The sequence below is a fragment of the Tympanuchus pallidicinctus genome, unplaced genomic scaffold, assembly GCF_026119805.1.
Source record: "Tympanuchus pallidicinctus isolate F22 unplaced genomic scaffold, pur_lepc_1.0 scaffold25, whole genome shotgun sequence".
Taxonomy (NCBI): domain Eukaryota; kingdom Metazoa; phylum Chordata; class Aves; order Galliformes; family Phasianidae; genus Tympanuchus; species Tympanuchus pallidicinctus.
The window spans coordinates 1,357,347-1,376,767 of NW_026294742.1; the positions used below are offsets into that span (position 1 = coordinate 1,357,347).

Consider the following 19,421-nt stretch of genomic DNA (forward strand, 5'->3'; position numbering starts at 1 on the left):
ACAAAGACTGGGTCAGATGCTCCTTTGTGGCAGCTGACAGGTAGCTGAGCACATGCCCAGGGCTTTACAGGGCTCTCCGAACAAGATGGGTATCCAATGCTTTTAGTGCAGAGCTGGCTTCTTTTGACGTGTTTAAATAAAAAGAGGAGCAATAAAAATAAATGCCGTTTTCATTTTTCTCTTGGTGATTTTGCCTTGTGAAGGGAGGCGGGGGAAAGCCCTCTTCTGTTAAATGGAAAGCCCTGCTGCTTTACGTTGTTAGCTTAGAAAGCTTTTTTTATTAAGGCGCCTTGGGACTTTAGTGAAATTGGGCCAGCCAGTGGAATTGGCATTGTGAACTATGCGAGTGCCTTTGGAGAAAACCTGTTTGCTTAGTTCTTTAAGCCAAATTGGGAACCAACTAACAGTACAGTAGCGTGACTGCAGAGTCTCTTTGAGATTTAATCACATCAGACTGCTCTGGAGAAGTTTAATTTCACCCTGATATTTCCCCCTCCCCCTCTTTCCCGCAGCTTTTCTTTGATTTTTGGAATTAGTACCATAAAACACAAGCTATCTGTATGACACTTGGAACACTGAAGCCATGTGCAGCACATCAGTTCATGGTGTCACCAGTTCCTGAGCTGTGCTGGGTGTGCAGGACCCGTGTGATGCCCACTGGTGTCCAGCAGACCAGGCCCTACTGATATCTCCTATTTTCAGCGAGCAGAGAAAGGTGTCTGGGGCTCAGTGCCTCAGCAGCGTTGCAGTGCTTTTTCCTCCCAACTTCTCACTGGCCCTATGGACAGTTAGGAGAACATTTTGATTGATTTATTTTTTGTCTGGCTGTTAGAAGGAGGATCCATGCAATGAGTGAGTCTTGTGACTGCTGAGATGAGAATCTGAGAACAGGTTTTCCTTCATTCTGGCTCTACAGTGGAGGAAAAAGGGAAAACAATCACCTGGGCCACTATGTCACATGGAATACATCAGAACCCTTTGTGTTATTTGGGGCTGGTTCTGCAGGGCTCGTGGCCTTAGGGTCTGGCCTCAAACTGTCAGCTTTAGGACAAGGCGATGTGTCCGGTGCGTGAAGCTCTGTGCTCTTCAGTTGTGTTACTGCTCTCTAGTAAACACCAGAGGCTGCATAAATTACATTTGGTGGTGGGAAACACTTCTAGACAGCGTGCATTGAATTTTAGCAACACTAGGGCAGAGTTCTATTTCTGAACAGATCAGTGGGAAGTTGTCTTTGAACTGCTGGTGTTCTCATCTGTGAGACGCTTGGAAATGTTTACTAACACAGCAATTGTGTATGTATCTAGGACAGAAGAGCCTGTTTCTAGGAATTTAAGAATGGATTGTCTTGCACAGATCAAGAATTTCAGATGCTTGCTGTTAAAGTGTCTGGAATTGTCGAGTGTTCAGAAATCTGAAAAATAAAATCTTAGGTATTTTATGTTCATTCTTTTTTATCGTGATGGTGTACAAATAATCGCCCCCTGTCCTCTCAGCTGGGGGAGAGAGAGCAGAGAAAGGGGTGGATGAGGATTTCCTGAGCTCGGGGCTTAGGAGGAGACTTAAAATAACATTATGGCTGCGAATTGAAAAGATGAGCAGCTTCCACCTGGTAAATGTGCATCTGAATGGCTTTGGCTGAAATACTACTTGGCGCTAAGCATTGTATTGAATTGAAAGTCCAGATACTTCAAAATGAGGCCCCTGGATTCAGCAAATGAACCTTGAGTCTATCTTTGTGTGACCAGAGAAGAAAACAAACCTAACGAAGCAAAGGCAGTTATCAGATGGGGAGGGATGAATAAACCTTCATTAGGATTTAAACCAGTTGATTAAGACAGGATTAGAAGAGTTCAGGATTCAATGGAAGAGGTGGATTTCTTTGGTTACTTTGTTTTGCTGGCTTTTGCAAAAACAAGTAATAATAATAAAAAAATCCCCAGACACAAAACCAAACAGCAAAACCTATGTCAGCAAAAGCCTCTGAAGTCCTTCAGTGCATTATTCCTTGCTGAACTCCAGACAGAAAATTGTTCTTCTGCAGAGCTCAGGGGAAACCAAAGTTGCCTTGAGAATCATAGTAAAACGATAACAGGAACACTAATGACAAAATTAAATTGCAGCCTCTAAATCTATAAACAACCCCATAAGATGTTGTTATTGATCACTGTAGGAGCTGGCATGGAGTGTAAATTTGGAAATAATTATGCCTGTCATTTCAGAAGAGCTTTGTGTGCAACAGCTTCTCTCCAACAAACAGAATGCGTGGGTGCGTGCAGATAAAGCTGTGATGCCGCGGCTTTTGGGGCCTCACCTGAAACCCCGATTCAGGCAGCTCCAATAAAGCTGACTTGGAGCCAGTGGCTGGTTTTAATGTGGCAGCTCACAGTGGTGCTGTAAAGCAAAATGCTCGAGATACTTTTATTAGAGGGCTCTTGCAGCTGAGGCTCGCTCAGTGGGGCTTTTACAAGGGATTGCCATGCCAGTTTTGGTGCGTTAAGAAAAGGCTGCGTTGGGGACCCGTTGGAAAGTCGTGCCTGTAAAGCAGCAGGATTCGATGTAATTTGATTTAAAAAAAAAAAAAAATCATAATAGCATAGGATCTCTATTCCCTTTGAATGTTTATTCCTGAAAGCTGAACAGGCATCTAGATTTTATGTGATTGTCTTCCCCTTCTCCTTTTTTTTAACTGTCTTTATGGAATACTTTTATGGCCTTGAAACCAGAAAGGTCTGCACAAGCACTGTCTGCTTTGGCAAACTCCGGTGGTGTTTTTCCTTTTTATTAATTTTATTTTTTTCCAATTGAAGCAATCAAAAGTGGGCAGAGTTGGGCTTGTTGGAGTTGATGCACAGACAGAAGCTGCCTTGTGGCTCTGCTGGGTGCTCTGCTGCTTTGTGGGGACACCAAACGCTGCTCGGTTTTTCCTTTGAGCAGTGTGGGTTTATACTGCTTTAAAATCAACTTCAGAGCAAATTCCCCATGAAACTCTAGCAGTTTGAAAAAATACATGTATTTTTTTTTACTTTGAGCTTCCTGAGTGTGTCCCTGCAGCGACAGGAGCGTTACACATGAGTTTTTGCTCTTGTAGCACTTGATGACACACAGTGCTAGAGGTGCCCAGGGCTGTTTGGTAATTTGTAAGGCAGCGTTGCCCTAGCCAGGTTGCTTTCTTTGGTGGTGGAGAGGGGTTGTGTGTCTTCTGAATGTTTTGGTGGCTGAGTGGAGTTGTGGAATGCTAGCTGCTGGGTTTGGTATTCCTGTTTGAATGCTGCTCTTGTGTGCAGGTATCAGATCCTAAAATACCTACAGGTTGCTCTTCTTTTTGCTTTCTTTCCTGAAGGAAACCAGTCATGAAACGTGATGCAATTCTTCCTTCCTAATGGGACAGGATGTAGGATTTTGAAAGCACAACTGTGATGTGTGTCTTACTCCAACAAGCCCAATGGAGGCAGCACAGTGTAAATAAACCAGCCGGCAGCTTCACGGTGTTCTCAGGGCTTGTCCTGAGTCAGAGCTGCTCATTCTGAGCACGACCTGCTGCTGGGGCACTGTGGAGCATGCAGGGACTTCTTGCAGCCCTGCACCAGCTGCAGGGTTCTCACAGCTTCACTGTTCCTCCTAACCTACGCCACTTTGTGAGACTGTGCTTTGTGTTTAACAGCTGTTTCTAGCAGGGCTGGAGCAAAGCATGCGTGTTGATAACAAAATAGAAACGGGGTTAATTTTATTAAACAGGGGGTGAGTAATGCAGTTAATTTCTTCCTTCTGTGCTATGCTATGTCGGCGTGGAAGCAATGGCAAGTAGGCATGGGGTGATGGGTGCTGTGGGGTTCTGTATCAATGCAAGACCTAGATTTTTGGTGTAATCTTGGCACTGGGGACTTAATTGTAAACAGCTAAAAATGATGTCAGCCCAAGAAGCTTTTTTTTTTTTTTTCAGTCTTCTGGAAGCAGTGTCCAATTGATTACTGCTTTCACTGGCAGCAGTTTTCATTGGTTAAATTTGGTTTTGTTTTGTTTTTTTTGTTTTTTTTTTTTTTAAATTAAGAGTTACAGAGTACAGATGCTACTTAAGTTGCCTCTCACCTCTTGAATCTTTAATTCTCAGCCCACAATTGGTTATGATGAAGCAGCTTTCTCTGAAATGGACAGCAACTTGAGGCCACTTGAAAAACTTAATAATTCATTCCTATTTATGCATACTGTAATACAATAGGTTATAAATCACTAATGTCACCCAGCCTAATCAGGCATTGTCAGTAGGGTGGTGGCGTGATCTGCAAGCTTTTCTTAATAACAAATGTGAAAATAAACTCATATTTTTGCTCAAAGCTTACAATGCTGCCTTAATTGTTTTCTTGTTCCCTTTCCTTTCCAAATTTTCTGTGGCGCTTATGTCAGATGTTAGCAATGTGGCCACCAAATGCTGGTATCTGTGTTTTGTGCAATTTTAGCAGAGGGGAATCTGAGTATTTTGACCGAGTTTTTCTCAAAAGAATCAACAGAAATGTTATGTGTTGTTTTAGAATAATCAGAGGATGGCCTGGGTTGCAAAGGAGCACAATGCTCATCAGTTCCAACCCCCTGCTGTGTGCAGGTCACCAACCCGCAGCCCAGGCTGCCCAGAGCCACATCCAGCCTGGCCTTGAATGCCTGCAGGGATGGGGCATCCACAGCCTCCTTGGGCAACCTGTGCCAGTGCCTCACCACCCTCTGGGTGAAAAACTTGCTCCTCATATCCAACCTAAACCTCTCCTGTCTCAGTTTAAAACCATTTAAAACCATTCTCCCTTGTCCTATCACCATCCACCCTTGTGAACAGCCATTCCCCCGTTTTATACAAAATCTGACATGATTCAATGTGAGATACATATGTATGTTTGGTTTCCAGGTCAGCAGAACATGGAAAGTGCTCGCAGAAGATGAAGTGCTGTGGTACCGGCTGTGCCAACAGGAAGGATACCTGTTGGGTGTGAGCATCTCTGATCAGCCCTGCTGGAAGCTGGCCCTGAAGGACTGCCGTGCCAAAGAGCGTGCTCTGCGAACCAACTGGAAGGTAAAAGGGAGAGACTGGCCTAATGGGATCCAGATGCTGGAGAAAAATGGGAACCTGGTTCAAACAAGTGGCGGTGAAAAGCTGGTCTTCTGTATTGCAGCTTCTTTTGGCTAGTTAAAAGAGGAAAGCTGCTGAGGGATTTATGAGACTTTGCCCCAGCTGTAAGACTTCTTATTTTCTTGACGGTCAGTTGCTTTTGGGAATGGGTCTCTGTTTGCAGCTCTGTTCCCGTGACTTGGGTGAAAGATGTTTTTACTTCATCCATCCTTTGGTATTGACAGTCAACCTGTAAGATGAAGGCTTCTTCTCTGTTCATTACATATTCTGGCAAAAAGAAAGGTATCATTTCTTTGATGTCATGGTTACGTTTCTCTGCTTAATGATTACAAACGATGGTGGTGAATGATGACTTCTTTCTTGTTCTTTTTCTGTCTGTAAAAAGTTCCAGGAAGGAAGCATGAAATACATGGGTCTTCTGTCTCAGCTGCACAGCAACTTGTCAGCAGCAACAGGAAAGCTCAAGGCTGTCCTATGTGGAAGCAAACAAACTTGGTAGACGAATGAACTGCAATACTAATAGCAAGTCTTGTCTTCCTGTGCAGAACCGCAGTGGTGCTGTGAGTCAGCTGCAGTACGAGCTGGGAAAAATCCTGTGTGATGTACATTCTTGTGATGGAGTTGTTATTGCTGGGTGAGTATGACATTGAGCAGTGCTCGTTTGCTCTTCACTGTTTGAAGTCTTGTGCTGCTTCTTGTACAAATTCAAAAGAAGTACCAGTTTCAGACAAGAAGGGTGATTTTTTTATTTTTTATCCCTTTGGCCCGATGGTAAGCAATAATTACAGGCATCTATAATCGCTTCAGCAGCACAAGTTTTTGTTGTAATGCTATCTTAGGTAAGTATAGTGCTTGTAAAGCCTTTACTTTCCAGTGAATTGTATCCATTACTTTGCTGCAGAAATACTCAAAATGAGGCAGATGCATATTGGGAAATGCTTGGGAAAAGAGTAATAACTTTTTTTCTATTAAATTGTTTTGATCACAAAGATAGGTGTGCCTTGGAACAAAATACATTTAGGCTTGTTACTGTTCTCTGCTATTTTGTAAGAGACAGTATGGAGGAAAAACAAACATGGAGAAATTCAACTTCCTTTTTTTCACAGTGCTAAACTTTGTCACAACTTTTGTGTTAGTTATTCACTTCTCTTATTCTTTCAAAACACTGTCTTAAAACCATCCCAAACTCTTGGCAGAGATTGCCATGCCTCGCATCAGTTGAAGTAAAGTTTTGCTGTATTATGCTTGCATTCAGTAATTATTAGTCCTGCAGAAGAGGTCACACTAGTAAGTAGAAATGAAAACATCACAGGGCAGAGGACACTGCCCTTCAACCTACCAGAGTTCTGTATTTTATGACACCACTCCGCATTAGTGGCATGATTGTGCATTGTGAAATGAAAGGAAAACTGCCTGTAAAGTACTGTAAAATTCACTCATCAGTTACAGGGAAGGTGACTTGAAATACATCATCTGTAGGTAACTCCCATATACCTTGTAAACCCTTCTGAATTCTGTTGGGCATCTAGGAGCTGATATGCAACCTAGAAGACAGCAGGAATGAAAAGAGAATTTTAAGCTTTATTAGAACCACCGTTGTTTCTGCTGTTTATTAGATGCTTTCCCACTTGCCATGCGACTTCACTTGAAGGTCTTCTTTCCTGTTTTTTGCTTCTCTGTTGTCTGACTCTTTATTTCCATGCAATGAAAAAGTGTCTGCCAAAGACACGTGTGTTCTGTGACCTCTGGAGGGGCAGTGCCACACAGTGGTTAACCCAGACAGTGGCTGTGGGAAGAGGCTTGAGAAACTGCAGCTGTACAGCAGGTCTCGCCTTGGCTCCTGCCTGATGTTGAGGCTTCCCTTGGCTACAGAGGCTTTGGTAAGACCCTCACAGGTCCCCAAGTGCTGAGGCTGCAGCTGGGACCCAGCTCTGCAGAGACCATCCTTTGTGCCCTTCAGCCTGGGCACTGTGCTGCCTGGCCTTGGCTGTGGGTCTGCTCTACTGTATCTGCTCTGCTGTCTCTAATGAAACCTCCTCTACTTTTTTTCGGAGCCAGAAACCCCAGTTGTCATCACTCTGCTGCCAAAATCTCCAGCTCTTCTTTTTCTTCATTTTCTCCAATGTATTTATATCCAAACAGGCAGTATATAGAAAGTAGGCAGAATAAATTTAGTTCCTAAAGGATTAATAAACAAAGGAGATTAATCCTGAGAATTAAACTCAATTGTCCATACATTAGCCTGTTGTATTGCAGAAGTCAGGCTGAGGTGGTTTCAGACAAAACATTTGTGTTGGTTCCCAGTACTCCTGAGTCTGCTGGTGAGTTGTCCTTTGTTGGCAAAGTGAAGGGAGATGGGGAACTGACATTCCCACAAAATTCACAAATGTAGGTGAGAGACAACTGTAAGAAAATATGACTGCTGTTATGAAAGCTGGAAGTATCTGATGCCTGAAATGTCTTCAGACTCACATACAGGTCATTGTTACCCAGCACTTCTCTCATCTTGTGATTTTCACAACCTGAGAGAATGCACTTTTCAGGACTGAGGTTTGCAGTTCATCTGTCAATGAATGATGAAATATTTTTTTGGCAGGTCTCCAGCACGCCCTTCTCCAATTTGCTTTCTGTTAGTTGCATTGCTTTGGTAAAAATTTGCAGTAGTAAAGAACAAACAAAACAGGCATGGTTAAAACCTGTGAGGATGTGAGTTGGTTGTGCAGGGAAATACTTTGTTCTTTGCATACATTTGGTAAGAATTTAGCAGACTGAAGGGTTTTTGTTGTCTTTTAAACCCAAACATCACCCACCCCTTTCTCTTCCAACTGTAGTATTGTACTTAATGGCACTGTGCTTTCAAATTTGTCATAAAAGTGTAATGAATTTAGTGATCAATAGCTCGCTGTTGCGTTCTTATAGTATTGAAGAAGTAATTTAATAGCTGAGGTTAACAAAAGTCAATTTTCTTCTCAGTATAAATATCAATTATCTGTTACATTTAATGATTATATCTCTAGTTTTGCACGCACTTATGTGCTTAGCTTTACATGTGAATAATCATAGATTACAGCAAGATCTGCCATGTGCATAAAGCTGAAGGGATGTGTGACCTTGCAGCACTGGAGAAATTGGTGGTGATCTTACAGCTAATTCAGCGTGTTGCATTTTATGTGGATTTGTCAGCAGTGGCTTGTGGCATCATGTACCCTTTTTTTTTTTTTCTCTAGACAGGTTGCTGCCCTGGAGAAAAATAGGGCCACTCTGTTGTGAGCAGGTTTTGTGGTGCCTGACTTCGGGGAGCAGCTGCAGCACTGTGTCTGAGCACGGCCAGGCCAGCCAGGCATTGCTTTGTCACTGGGAGCTGTGGCACTGCATAGCAGCTGCTCCCTGCTTTCCAGAGGTGCAGTCGGGATCTTGGGAGATCAGAAGATGGTTCTAAAAATTAAAAAAAAAAACAAACAAACACCAAAAACAAGAGGAGAGAAGTGTTGAGAGAAAGGTTTTCCAGCACAAATATGTATTTTGGACCTTGGAACTGGCCTGGGAAAATGGTATTTGATCTGAACCTGCGCTGTAATAGACCTGATCTTTCATGCTTCGTTATACTGCTTCAAACTCCGCAGGAAAGCAGAGTGATGCAGCTTTATATTAGTTACTGTAGAGTTGTTTTAATCTTTCAAAAAGGGAATTTGTACAGGTTGTGGACAGAGTGATGTATAGCACTGGCTGTGAGTGTAACCCATAGAGACACAGCTTGCCTGAACTGGTCCCAGAGTGGATCTCTTTAATAATCTCTTGCAAAGAGGCAAAGATGAGCTAGACAGGGTTGGCTCTCCCTTAGAGAAATGTGCCTGTTTTCTTGCACTCTCCTGTATTTTCTTCATGCTGCTGCCAAAGCTCAAGCCAGAAGATGGCAGAATATCAAGGATTGATTAAGTGCAACCTGAGCTGTGAGTTGAAGGTGGCTGCGAGCAGCTCTTCTTTCTCAGAGAGCCTTGCATTTACTGGCTGACATCAGATAATTCAATCTGGCCTGCATGCAGAGCATCTTGTGTTTATCATTAAATTTTTATCCCGGCGGTTACGATGCTTGTTTTCTGGGTCAGACCTCGAATCCCTTTTCATTTGAGACAGCGGTGTTTGTGGTTACCTCACTCCCAATCAATGTTGTATTTGCCAGCCTTTCTACGGTTACATGTCTCAGAGGATCTTCTTTAAAGATGTTGTCTTCCCCCCCCCTCCTTCCAATCCATATTCAATTCAAATGTAGTTTCTTCTTTAAGTCAGAGTTTACTTAAAACAATTATATGCCTGCTTACTCGGCCTGTATAAATTACTACCGCTGCTTAGGTTCGCTGTACTTGATGCTGTTGTGTGCTTGGTCTCAGTGCAGAATGCCTGCATTTGTTCACCTTCCATTAATGAAATCTTAATCAAATCAGTAAGATTTGATTAAGCAAGAACATATTCAAACAGTGAAATCAGTACTTCTTCTCAGCAGCGCTGACAGACGCACTGTGATGGCTGTTTCTAGTCAGAGTTTAGTTCCTCCTTGAGATACAGATCTTGGAGCATGAATCTGGCCAGCACTTGTTGAGCTGTTGTTATATGGTGGATCTGGTGGTGAAGCATGTCAGAGGTGAGCTGTGGGCTGTTCTGCTGCGTGGCTCTCTGAAGTCCTCACCTGTGGATGTCCCAGAGCTGTGCAGTAAGTTGCACTGTGTACACCCGAGCCAAGTCCACATCAGTCCACATCACAGCTGATGTTTTATTGTGCAGTGTTAACTTTGATGCTTGCGGAGAGGGCGATTTGGCCTTTACTGCTGCAGTTTGTGGCTCTGAAAGCTTTCCAAGTGAAAGCAACAGCACTGATCCATAGTCAGACTGCTATTCCAAAGGCACAGAATCGGATGCTTTTTCTTTCCCCAGTTTTCTTTGAACAGAGTGTGGTAGACTGTTAAGGGTTTTCATAAGCGGAGATCTAAGGGCATGCCTGCACTGTTAGCTATTTAGACCTAGTTAGCAGATGCTGCGTGGAGCTTCTGCACCTCTCACAGGCAGGCTGGGAGTCACCCCTGCCTTCTTCTCTTCGTGTTTTAACCTCAGAGGTTTCCACGTTCTCTCATGTAATTACTGCCTCCTTTCCAATATACCTTTTTTATTTATTTTAAATAAATAAATAAATATTATTTATTTTCAGTTAACAACTTCTGAGGTTCATCTGCTCCGAGTGCCTCAGTCACTCTGGGTTAACACATCCCCTTTCAGGGTGTTGCCCAGCTGACACAGATGGTACTTCTCCTTTATTTGAGCAGTGATGCTTAATAAAGACAATACGAAGCAAAAGAAGAATCACTGGTATCAGAGGTGCCAATGCATTCTGGTTCTGTTGTACTGAAAAGCTAAATGCACCAAGAGAACTTCTGTACAGCAGTCTTCATTCTGGAGGAGTCTCATGGGAGCTGCAGGTAGAACATTGCAGCATCTGCCGAGGAGGTGGACCTTTTGGTTTAAAGCACTTTGAGCAAAACACAGGCAGGAAAGTAGTTCCTGCTCTGTAGTGACTTTCTTTGTTCTGTGAGATCATCTCCCACACCGCTTTCCTCTTGCTCAAAGGTGACCTGCAAATGAGTAGTTAAAAATGGGCTTGCCACCCTTCTTAGCTTCATAATGATGTGTGAAACTAGCCCGAAAGGCTTGAAAATACTTCTCTGCACTTTGAAAAACTTGATGTCAACTCTTGTCTAATTTGTTTTTTTCTTGCTGTAGGGCTTGTGGGCTATTCTCTAGGAATTTATTAGCTCTTGCATCTTAATTCAATGTGCAGACCTGAGGAAACCAAAATATTAATTAGTAATGAAAATGAATAAAAGTTAACAAACCAGCGTGTTAAACAGCCTGGATAAACCCCCTTCCTTATTTAATTGCTTAAATTTCACTTGCATAATGTCACAGCTTTGATAGGTTTCTTCCTCTGCTCCTGGTGACAGAGAGCCTGGATGTCAAACAGAGCGGTAAGGAAGAATGTAAACACTCTTGTCTTTTTCCTTCAACCTTCGCCAGCCCTTTTGTGTCCTCTTCACTCATTCCTGTTATTGTTAAGAAGTAATAAGTGTCAGGCCTTCTGTTTCCTCATGTGAGTCACCTTTAGAAGGGTTGAAAGCAGGATGACATCACGAGTTCAGAGGGGTCAGATGACAAAGCACGGGAGTTAGGTAAGGTTGTGTGAAGTGACAGCCACATTGGCTTCTCAGTCATCTTGTGGGGAAAAAGGGCCTTTCAGGTGAAACTAATAGTGGAAGCCTGATACTGAATCTTTGTGACAACTCCCTTTGCCAGCCTGTCCCATCATTAAGCTATTGGTTTACCTGCAGGTCTTATCGCTGCAGTAAGCCCTGCTGTGCACATAGTGGTGCCCACTCACACCAGTTCTGTTGAAGTTTGTAAAGCCTTTTTTTTTTTTGCTGATTCCACCCTCCTTTTTTGTCAGTTTCTTAATTGTTTCATTTTCACAGTTTTCGTGACCACCCAGCCTCAGTTGCCATCAGTGCCTGAAAGTTCAGGCAGTACTTTTCTTCCTGCTGTTTGCAGCGTGTTGCTGTTTGCATCCCTTCTGATACACAGGCAAATCAATTTACATCATCTTCAAATGATGTTTTCTCTCCTCTGTCTAAAACTGGAGACGCTGTTCTATTTGTTGCACTACACAGTTGTATTTTATCAAATAATATGGCTGATGCGCCAGATCCTTCCCAAATTACATCATAGTTTCTCTTGAATTCTCTTGAAATAAAGCATTTTTCCCCTCTTGTGGCAGCAGCTGTAGGCAGTGTACACAGTAACGTGTGTCCTTGGTCAGAGCAGCTGGCTTTGTTAATGGACGTGGGCTGATGCAAGGCACTGGAACCTTGATCTTAATGATGGGAGAGCCTTGGCCTTAAACAGGAAATTACTGGAGACAGTTTGGCTTTCTCTAGCTTCTTTTTAAAGCGTTCATTAAAGTGTTTTGCCTGCTGTATAACCCTTTGGCTTGTTTCTGTTCCCTTGGTATGACATTTGCATGCACTTAAAATTAATAAGAAAGTGAGGCGCGCAGAAGTACTTCGGATGGTGAAATGTTAATTTTGTTACAGATAACAGAAAAATTGCATGCTATCTCGAGCAGCTTAACCCACTTCCTCGAGCTATGATTTCCTAAACAAGGCCATAAGAAGGGAGATACAGGCTTTTTCCCAGCTTAGTTTCTGTAAGCGTGGTCCACAGATGGACGTGGGCTGATGAACTGGAAAGTCAAGTTCCTGATAGGAGATTTTGGGAACTGATCATAGGGATGCTCAGAATGTATTTCCTACATATTAGGTCTGAAAGCGTTTTCAGATCATTTTTGGTACAAGTTTTAGTCTTTTTTTTTTTTTCCATAGCTGATCTCATACAGCTAGCAAATAATGTTTGTGTGGTATCACAGACGTTACCTTTCCACTTCATGTTCTTCTGCCACTGTTGTGGTGGTTTCAAGCACTCGTTTTAGTTTACCTCCATCTGTGTTTTTTTCTTGCCTTTTCCGGTGCAGCTTTCTGCCACTCCACGTAATAGCAGAAAAAATTATTTTCTATTCCACTTGTATTTCATTTTTGTCATCATCTTATATTTATATTCCTTTCTGCAGTACAAAGTAGCTCTCTTTACTCCATCACAGCATTCCTTAACTGCTACCAGACTGCTTTTCCTGAATTCTTCTCTCAAGAAGTCCCTTAGCCAAGCTCTCTGCTGGTTTTATATGTAGTGATGAAATCAATATCTGTAAATAATTGTAAATGAGAACACATGAAGGCTGAGGAGCTTCTTACTCTTCCATCCTGCCTTTCTTGTGAGCTGTCTCTAGCTCTGGTAACTAAGTTAACTAAGTCAATCCTCCTCCCTCTCTTCAGGGAAGAGCTGTGGGTCTCAATGTTGATGGTAGTAGAATCTGTTCAGTAATTTCAGAGATTGTGTGTTCCATCTGAGGTATCTTGCAACTTCCAACATGTTTGATGAAGAGGACTTTGCAGTTGAAGGCTGTGAAAGATGACGTTCTTATGTGAGATGCAGCTTAAGGAGCAATTGGAACTCATTAACAAAAGCATTTGGACTTGGGTTCACATGCTCCATTGAACCTTATTAAGCTTACTGAGGGGATCTGAGTAGGTGCTTTAATTAACCATGTGAAGATTAGTTGCTTTGGTGGAATAAGGGGGAAAGGTCTGAGGTGCTTGTTGCAGCAAGACGAGGCAAAATACTCATTATTTTACTTGCTTATCATCAGGCATCCGTTCAAACAGAGCCATAGCTAGAGAGTGTTACTTGAGCAAAATTCCTACTGACTTCAATAAAATGCACTGACACTGTAAGGACTTCATAATAAGATCTTTTGAGTATTAACAGATGGTCACCGACTGCCTGAAACAAAGTTGTTGGGTTTTTTTTTTGTTTTGCTTTGTTGATCACCGCAGGTATCTGGAAACTGAACAGACTTTGCCTTCTGGAAATCAAACCTGACTGTGAAACAAAGGTTTTTCACTCCCCTTTTTTATTTTCTTGCCTCAAATCCTTTAGAGAAATTATGAAAAACAGATACTGATTTGTGAAGTGCCTTATCCGAAGTCTTTGGTGTTTGGAGCAGCTGGGTGCAGCAGGACTTGCCCGGCTCGCTGTGCTGCAGGCAGCCTGCAGAATGGGCCCTCACCGCTGCCCTGTGCCAGCAGAGCCCCTGGCAGCCCATTGACCCATCCGCTTCAGTGCAGTTGTGCAGTGCCAGCAGTAAGTAGGCCGTGAAGGAAAGTGGTCTGTCTTTGTTGCTGCTGTGGACTGAATGAGGAGCGTATCTACTGTTGTGAAAACGTTCCTGTTAACAGTTTTTCTTTTGTGTATTTGTCAGTTTATATATTAGTTGCAGTTGTACTTTGCACAAACACTAATTAGACAGCCATCAACACTCGGGGCCAAAGGCTTACTAACAATGCAACTGTGATAGCAGTGTCTTAATTGGTTGAGTATAATTGTCATTAGGCAACGATAAAGACATCTGGGGCTCTGGAGGGAGATCAGCACCCCCTCCTCCTCTTCCCCAAATTTGTTCTGGCTGTTGCTATCCAACACAGTTGAGCTTTTTCAGATGAGACCCTGTGTTTTGACCGGTTTCCTGATGTTTTTCTCCTTGTGAAATCGTCTGCCTCTTCAGCACCACTTCATTAGAGTGGTGCCCAGCCTCCAGCTTTGCCTCCTCCCACATGTGCTCAGCACTTCACCACCTGCTTCCCAGCCATCGTGGGGCAGCAGCAGCTTTTAGCCTCCGTCTCCTTCGCCTTCACTCTTCTGCTTTCACTCATGTGAGAGGCTATGAGGAAGCTGTTCGTCTTATTATGACATTACTGCCAGTAAAAGTGGTTGAAATGCTTTTGATTAGCAAGCAGACATTTTTATTATACTATGTAGATACCATATGAATTTAATTTTTTCAATTCCTTTGCACCACGTGCAATCCAGCTATTGCTCCATTTCAGCAAGTTTATTTTATTCATCTGCAAAGCTTAACTTGAATTTGCAGGCTCACTTTTATGGTTGTGTAATTATCTGCCTAAGATAACAGTACTGGATTGCTGGGGAGAAGAAGAGAAAATAGCTAGAAAAATACAGCTCAGCCTCCTGCTGCTACTTCTCACATACATATTCTGAGATGCTTAGAAATGTGAGAACCACAGCAAAGTGAAATTCAGGTCTGTTGGAGAAGTTGAGTTACTTGCATGGGGAGTCTTGGGAAAAGCAGTAGCTCAGTGCTGTTGGGTATTATAACAATGAATACGTGGTATTATTTATATTAAGATAAGTGGGTTTTATTTGTGTTTTTTCTCTCCAGCAGCTTCTCATAGCTATTGCAGCAAAAAAATCAGTAACTCAGTGAGCTTGGAGTATTCTGATGTCCTGAAACAGAAGACTTAAATCTGGGAATCTTTCATTTGGTATCTAGTAATCAGGGAAAATTTTCATGGCAAAAAAAAGATTGTTGTGGTAGGAAATGAATAGAAATACAGAAATTATGTAGGAGTAGTTTCTGTGCAATGCAGCAGCTTTCTTTTCCCTAGCCATCTATATTGATATGGCAGATTTGCCAATTATCTGCAATAAAGTAGCCTTTTTATTTTTTTACAGCAAGGCATTGCTTTAATAGTTTAAAAGCCTTTTGTTGTGGTTACAAATTGAAAGTGTGTTGCTCTTTACAACAGCATTATAAGCAGGGAGTTGAACCATTAAATTTTTTAGTTCTGAATTGGATTCATCTGTATTTGAAACTCTTCCAGTTCAGTTCTGGTACAGGCCCAGTGGTGCTGGAAACAGGCATGTGGCAGTGCTGGCCAGCAGAGTGAGAGATAGTTTATGTCTCCCATTTCTCCATTTTGACTCCATGCCCAAACCTGGACCTCTTCTTGGGTTTCCAGCATGATCTTGGAACATCTCTGCAAATCCATTAGGTTTGTCACACTGGACTGAGATGCTGTCATGCTGTGCTGGGAAGGACGTCAGTGAAATGGGGTGGGAGGGGTATGGAGGGAAGCTGCCTTACTGCCCTCCTCCCTGCTCTTCCTGGTGGACCTGTGGCACTTGTGTCAGCTTGCACTGCACTTCTGGGATGCCTGGACAGCAACGTGCAAAGGCTGGTTCTCCTGGCACATGGGGCTCTCCATTCTGATGGACTCTGTACGCCAGGTTGGTGGTTGGATTTGATGATCTTGAAAGTCTTCTCCAACCTGTGATTCTCTGTCATCACAGATAAGAAATGGGTGCTGTTACTGCAGTCTCCTTACCTGTTACTCTGTAGTATCTGAGTAAACTCATTTGGGCATTCCTGAGGTACGCCTACAAAGCTCTCCTGTTAACAAGTCCTTGCTGAGGGTGGGAGAGCACAGCTTTGTGGTGCCAAAGTGAAAGCTCTTCATTGGGCATCTCTCAGTCACTGATGAGGGAGGGAGCGGGGCCTGCAACAGGTAGATGTGATTATCTGTCCTGAATACTTTCGTTCTTGTGTGTTATCCCCAAAGCTTGAAATTTATCTGAAACAAAAGCTTTTCAGTGTTGCAGACTGAAGATATTTCATGTAGACAAACCTGGACTGCTTGTTTAGTCCAAAATTGAAGTTTTTGCTTTGCTTTGTGGAAGCTTCTTTCTTGAATTGTTATTTTCAAGTAGTGCTGCTGTAAATGGGGAAGAAAAGCAAGGTTTATAGGAGGACTGGGACCTTATCTGCAGAAGGAGGAGGATGGAGAATTGCTGTCTCTCCCAGCTCTCTCATTTTCTTCTATTTAGTGGTGTGCAGCACTGGAAGAGAAGTTTTGTCACAAGGACTCGACTCTCTTCTGAGTTCAGTATGGAGAATTAATGTTTGCTTAGATAAGCTTTGCTCTTTGCTTAGCAGTTCTCTGCCACCTCCTCAGACACTCCAGTTTGTTGTATAAAGTGGTACACTTTTACCAGAGGTGTTGGAAGTGCTGCTCTGCTCCGGAGTACCTGCAGTACCGGTGTATGGCACTGGGTCACCTGTCCAGCATCATCTGAACCTTTGTTAAGCGCCTCCCTTCGCCTCCTTTGTTAACACATACTTTCTTATTGTCATCATAAATATGGGTTGTTCCTGCCCTGTGCACCTCTGGGGCTAAGAATCGCTGTTGAAATGATTTTCCCCCCAAAAGCAGAATAGAACAAAGCTGGCAGAGCAGCAGCCTTCATTTCCAACAAATCTGTGTTTCAGGTGTGACAGAGAAACGCAGCTGAGACTGACTGTTGTCATAGTTCTGTTGAAACTTAATAACTGTAGATCTGCTCCAAGTTGACCATATTTTTGGTCAGACGTATGGAGAGTTACTTCTCAATCTTGCCTGAAAGACGCTGGACTGATATTTTTTTTCAATTAATAGTACATTGTGGCGCAGCAGAGGTGACACAGAACAGTTCTTGTGTTGTTGTGTTACAGCCTTCCTCCCGTTACATGTATTCAGTGTCATTTGAGAAGCTGATTCCTATTTTTTTTCTCTTTTGCAAACTGTAGTGTGTCTGGTGTTAGCAAAACATCAGAAAAACTACAGTGTAAGAGAGTCTTCTGCGAGGAAGGAAGCACTGCTCTAATTCTAAAGACAGCACTTAATCCTGTGAATAAATTAATTAGTCTTCAGAGATGTAGGCAACTCGGATGTGTTGATGAGGCATTAGGAAGCTTATTTCTCTACAGGGCGGCAGGTTGGATGGATGGATGTGTGTGAATGCTTGTACGTGTGTACATAAATACTCTGATTAAACAGCCTTTCTCTGGCACCACCACCACGTTTTTAAAGACCAGAAGGAAACAGATTGAAGTTTTGCTGTGATGTAATTGACACTCATTGCTGATAAGTTTATTTTTCCTGGAGCCCTGCTCCTCTTGCATTTTATCTGTAAAGCTAGCCCCGATAGTTGGTAACCCATGGTAGCCCAGTGGTGTCCCCAAAGCCCCAGCTTGCCTGTGTTAGTAGACTTGCTGCTGCATTCAGTAAATGGGAATAAAATGAACAAAGTTGGTGGGATTTGATGTGGGGAGAATCCGTCCAGGAACTGTGAACGAACGGCATCGGGTTTTCAGACCTTCTCATTCTTGCTCTGTTCCCTTGCAGCTACCTCTTTTCAGATGTTTTTGGAACGAATAAAAGCTTTCTTTTCCAGATACACATCGGGGGAAGTGAGGTTGTGGGACACGCGCACCTGGGACTACACAGCCCCCATCCTGGAACCAGTGCAGGGTCCTGGTGATGCTGGACCTCAGCCACATGTCTCCTTTGTGAGGATAAACAGCTCTCTGGCTGTAGCAGCTTACGAGGATGGTAAGTAACCACAACTCTCCTCCCTATTTAGGGGAGGAAAAAAAAAAAGCTTTATAAAAATGAAGCAGCTGTGCTCAGCTTTTTGTGTGCCCGTAATCCTGTATATACACACACGCACACTCTTGCTTTTATGTGAGAAAGTTGGCCAATAACCCTAAATGCATTAGGAGGCATTGGAACATAGCACCCATTAAAACTGATGTTTAATTCCTACTGGAACTGCTACACAAAGCTTGAGTGCCAGGCTGAAGTCCAGCCAAACTATCTTAAGCAAATAACTTGTTTTGCTATAAAAAATATTAAATATTCTTCCACTGCCATTCTCCTCTGTCCAAAACTCCCTGAGGGTACTGTGAGGCTTTGTAATGGGAATAGTGGTAAACTTGCATGTCTGATGAGGCTGCATGCTCCCTTGTGCATCCGTGTGCTACACAGGGACGTAGCTGAAGTATTGGTTTGCATTATTGACTTTCATACTTTGATATAGAGAAATGAAAACTGTGCCCTAATATTTAATGAAACTAATGAAATCCTGCTTTATACACATTGTTTTAAATGTGCTTAAATATAATGGCTGTCAAGAGCCAGGGACCAACTATGCATCTATTGGACATGGGAATAGCAATTAAAAAGCCTGGGTTTGAACAGTGCTTGACACTTGGGGTCCTAAGTTGAAGAACCCAGGCAGGACTCAGCTCCTGGCAGCTTTCTGTAGACTGTGTGATTTGGTACTTAAACTTCTCCTCGAGTATGAATAAAGAGGATTTTTTTGACTGTTTCTTTTTAAGTTAAGGAGTGCTGTATGTGTATCATCTCTGATCCTGGCACTTTGAGTGTGGAAGCAAAGCCAGAGATGGGTAATCCAAACAAAATAGCTAATCCTTTTATTTTATAAGTAAATTATATGCTTTGTATCTGAAAGTAAGTGTTAAAAATGATGAACATTTTTAGTGGTTTTTCTAATCTGGATTGTGCTGTTTCCATTTTCCATGGCTAAAAATTGATAGGCAATGTTTTATGACAACAGTGAGTCTGGTATTACAAAACATGACTGCTATTTACTCAAGTCATAGGAAATTATAACAGTGATGGTTTTAACTGTTGACTTTTTTGTCCAGTGTGCCAAACAGTGAATATACCAGAGGCTCTTTTGTTTGCTTTCTAGTCTCCCACTGACTAATCTAATAATCTTTCCAGGTTTTTTTCCTGTCAGATTCCTTGTTGTCGGCCCTGTGTGTGCTGTGACTGCACTAGTTTGCATAAAGCTCAGCGTCGTATTCTTTTGGGTGGAAATTTTAATGGGCTCTGTGATATGGCAGTTACTCTGATTTGAGAATCCTGGTCAGAATAGATTAGTTTCTATGTGAACAGGGAATTATAAATACTGTTTTTAGAAATGTTTACCAACTCGAATCTGAAAGCACATA

General features: G+C 42.6%; 1 protein-coding gene across 3 annotated transcripts in view; it reads left to right on the forward strand.

Annotated features, from left to right (window-relative positions):
• FBXW8 (F-box and WD repeat domain containing 8) overlaps positions 1–19,421 on the forward strand; it is a 45,621-nt gene that overhangs the window by 4,218 nt on the left and 21,982 nt on the right. For all 3 annotated transcript variants that reach the window (XR_008208228.1, XM_052689427.1, XM_052689426.1), the window contains exons 3-5: positions 4,892–5,056; positions 5,659–5,747; positions 17,837–17,994. Coding sequence is in view for 2 of the 3 variants with exons in the window: in XM_052689427.1 (XP_052545387.1) it covers positions 4,892–5,056; positions 5,659–5,747; positions 17,837–17,994 (412 nt within the window). In the remaining variant the exon portion in view is untranslated. The remainder of the gene's footprint in view (positions 1–4,891; positions 5,057–5,658; positions 5,748–17,836; positions 17,995–19,421) is intronic.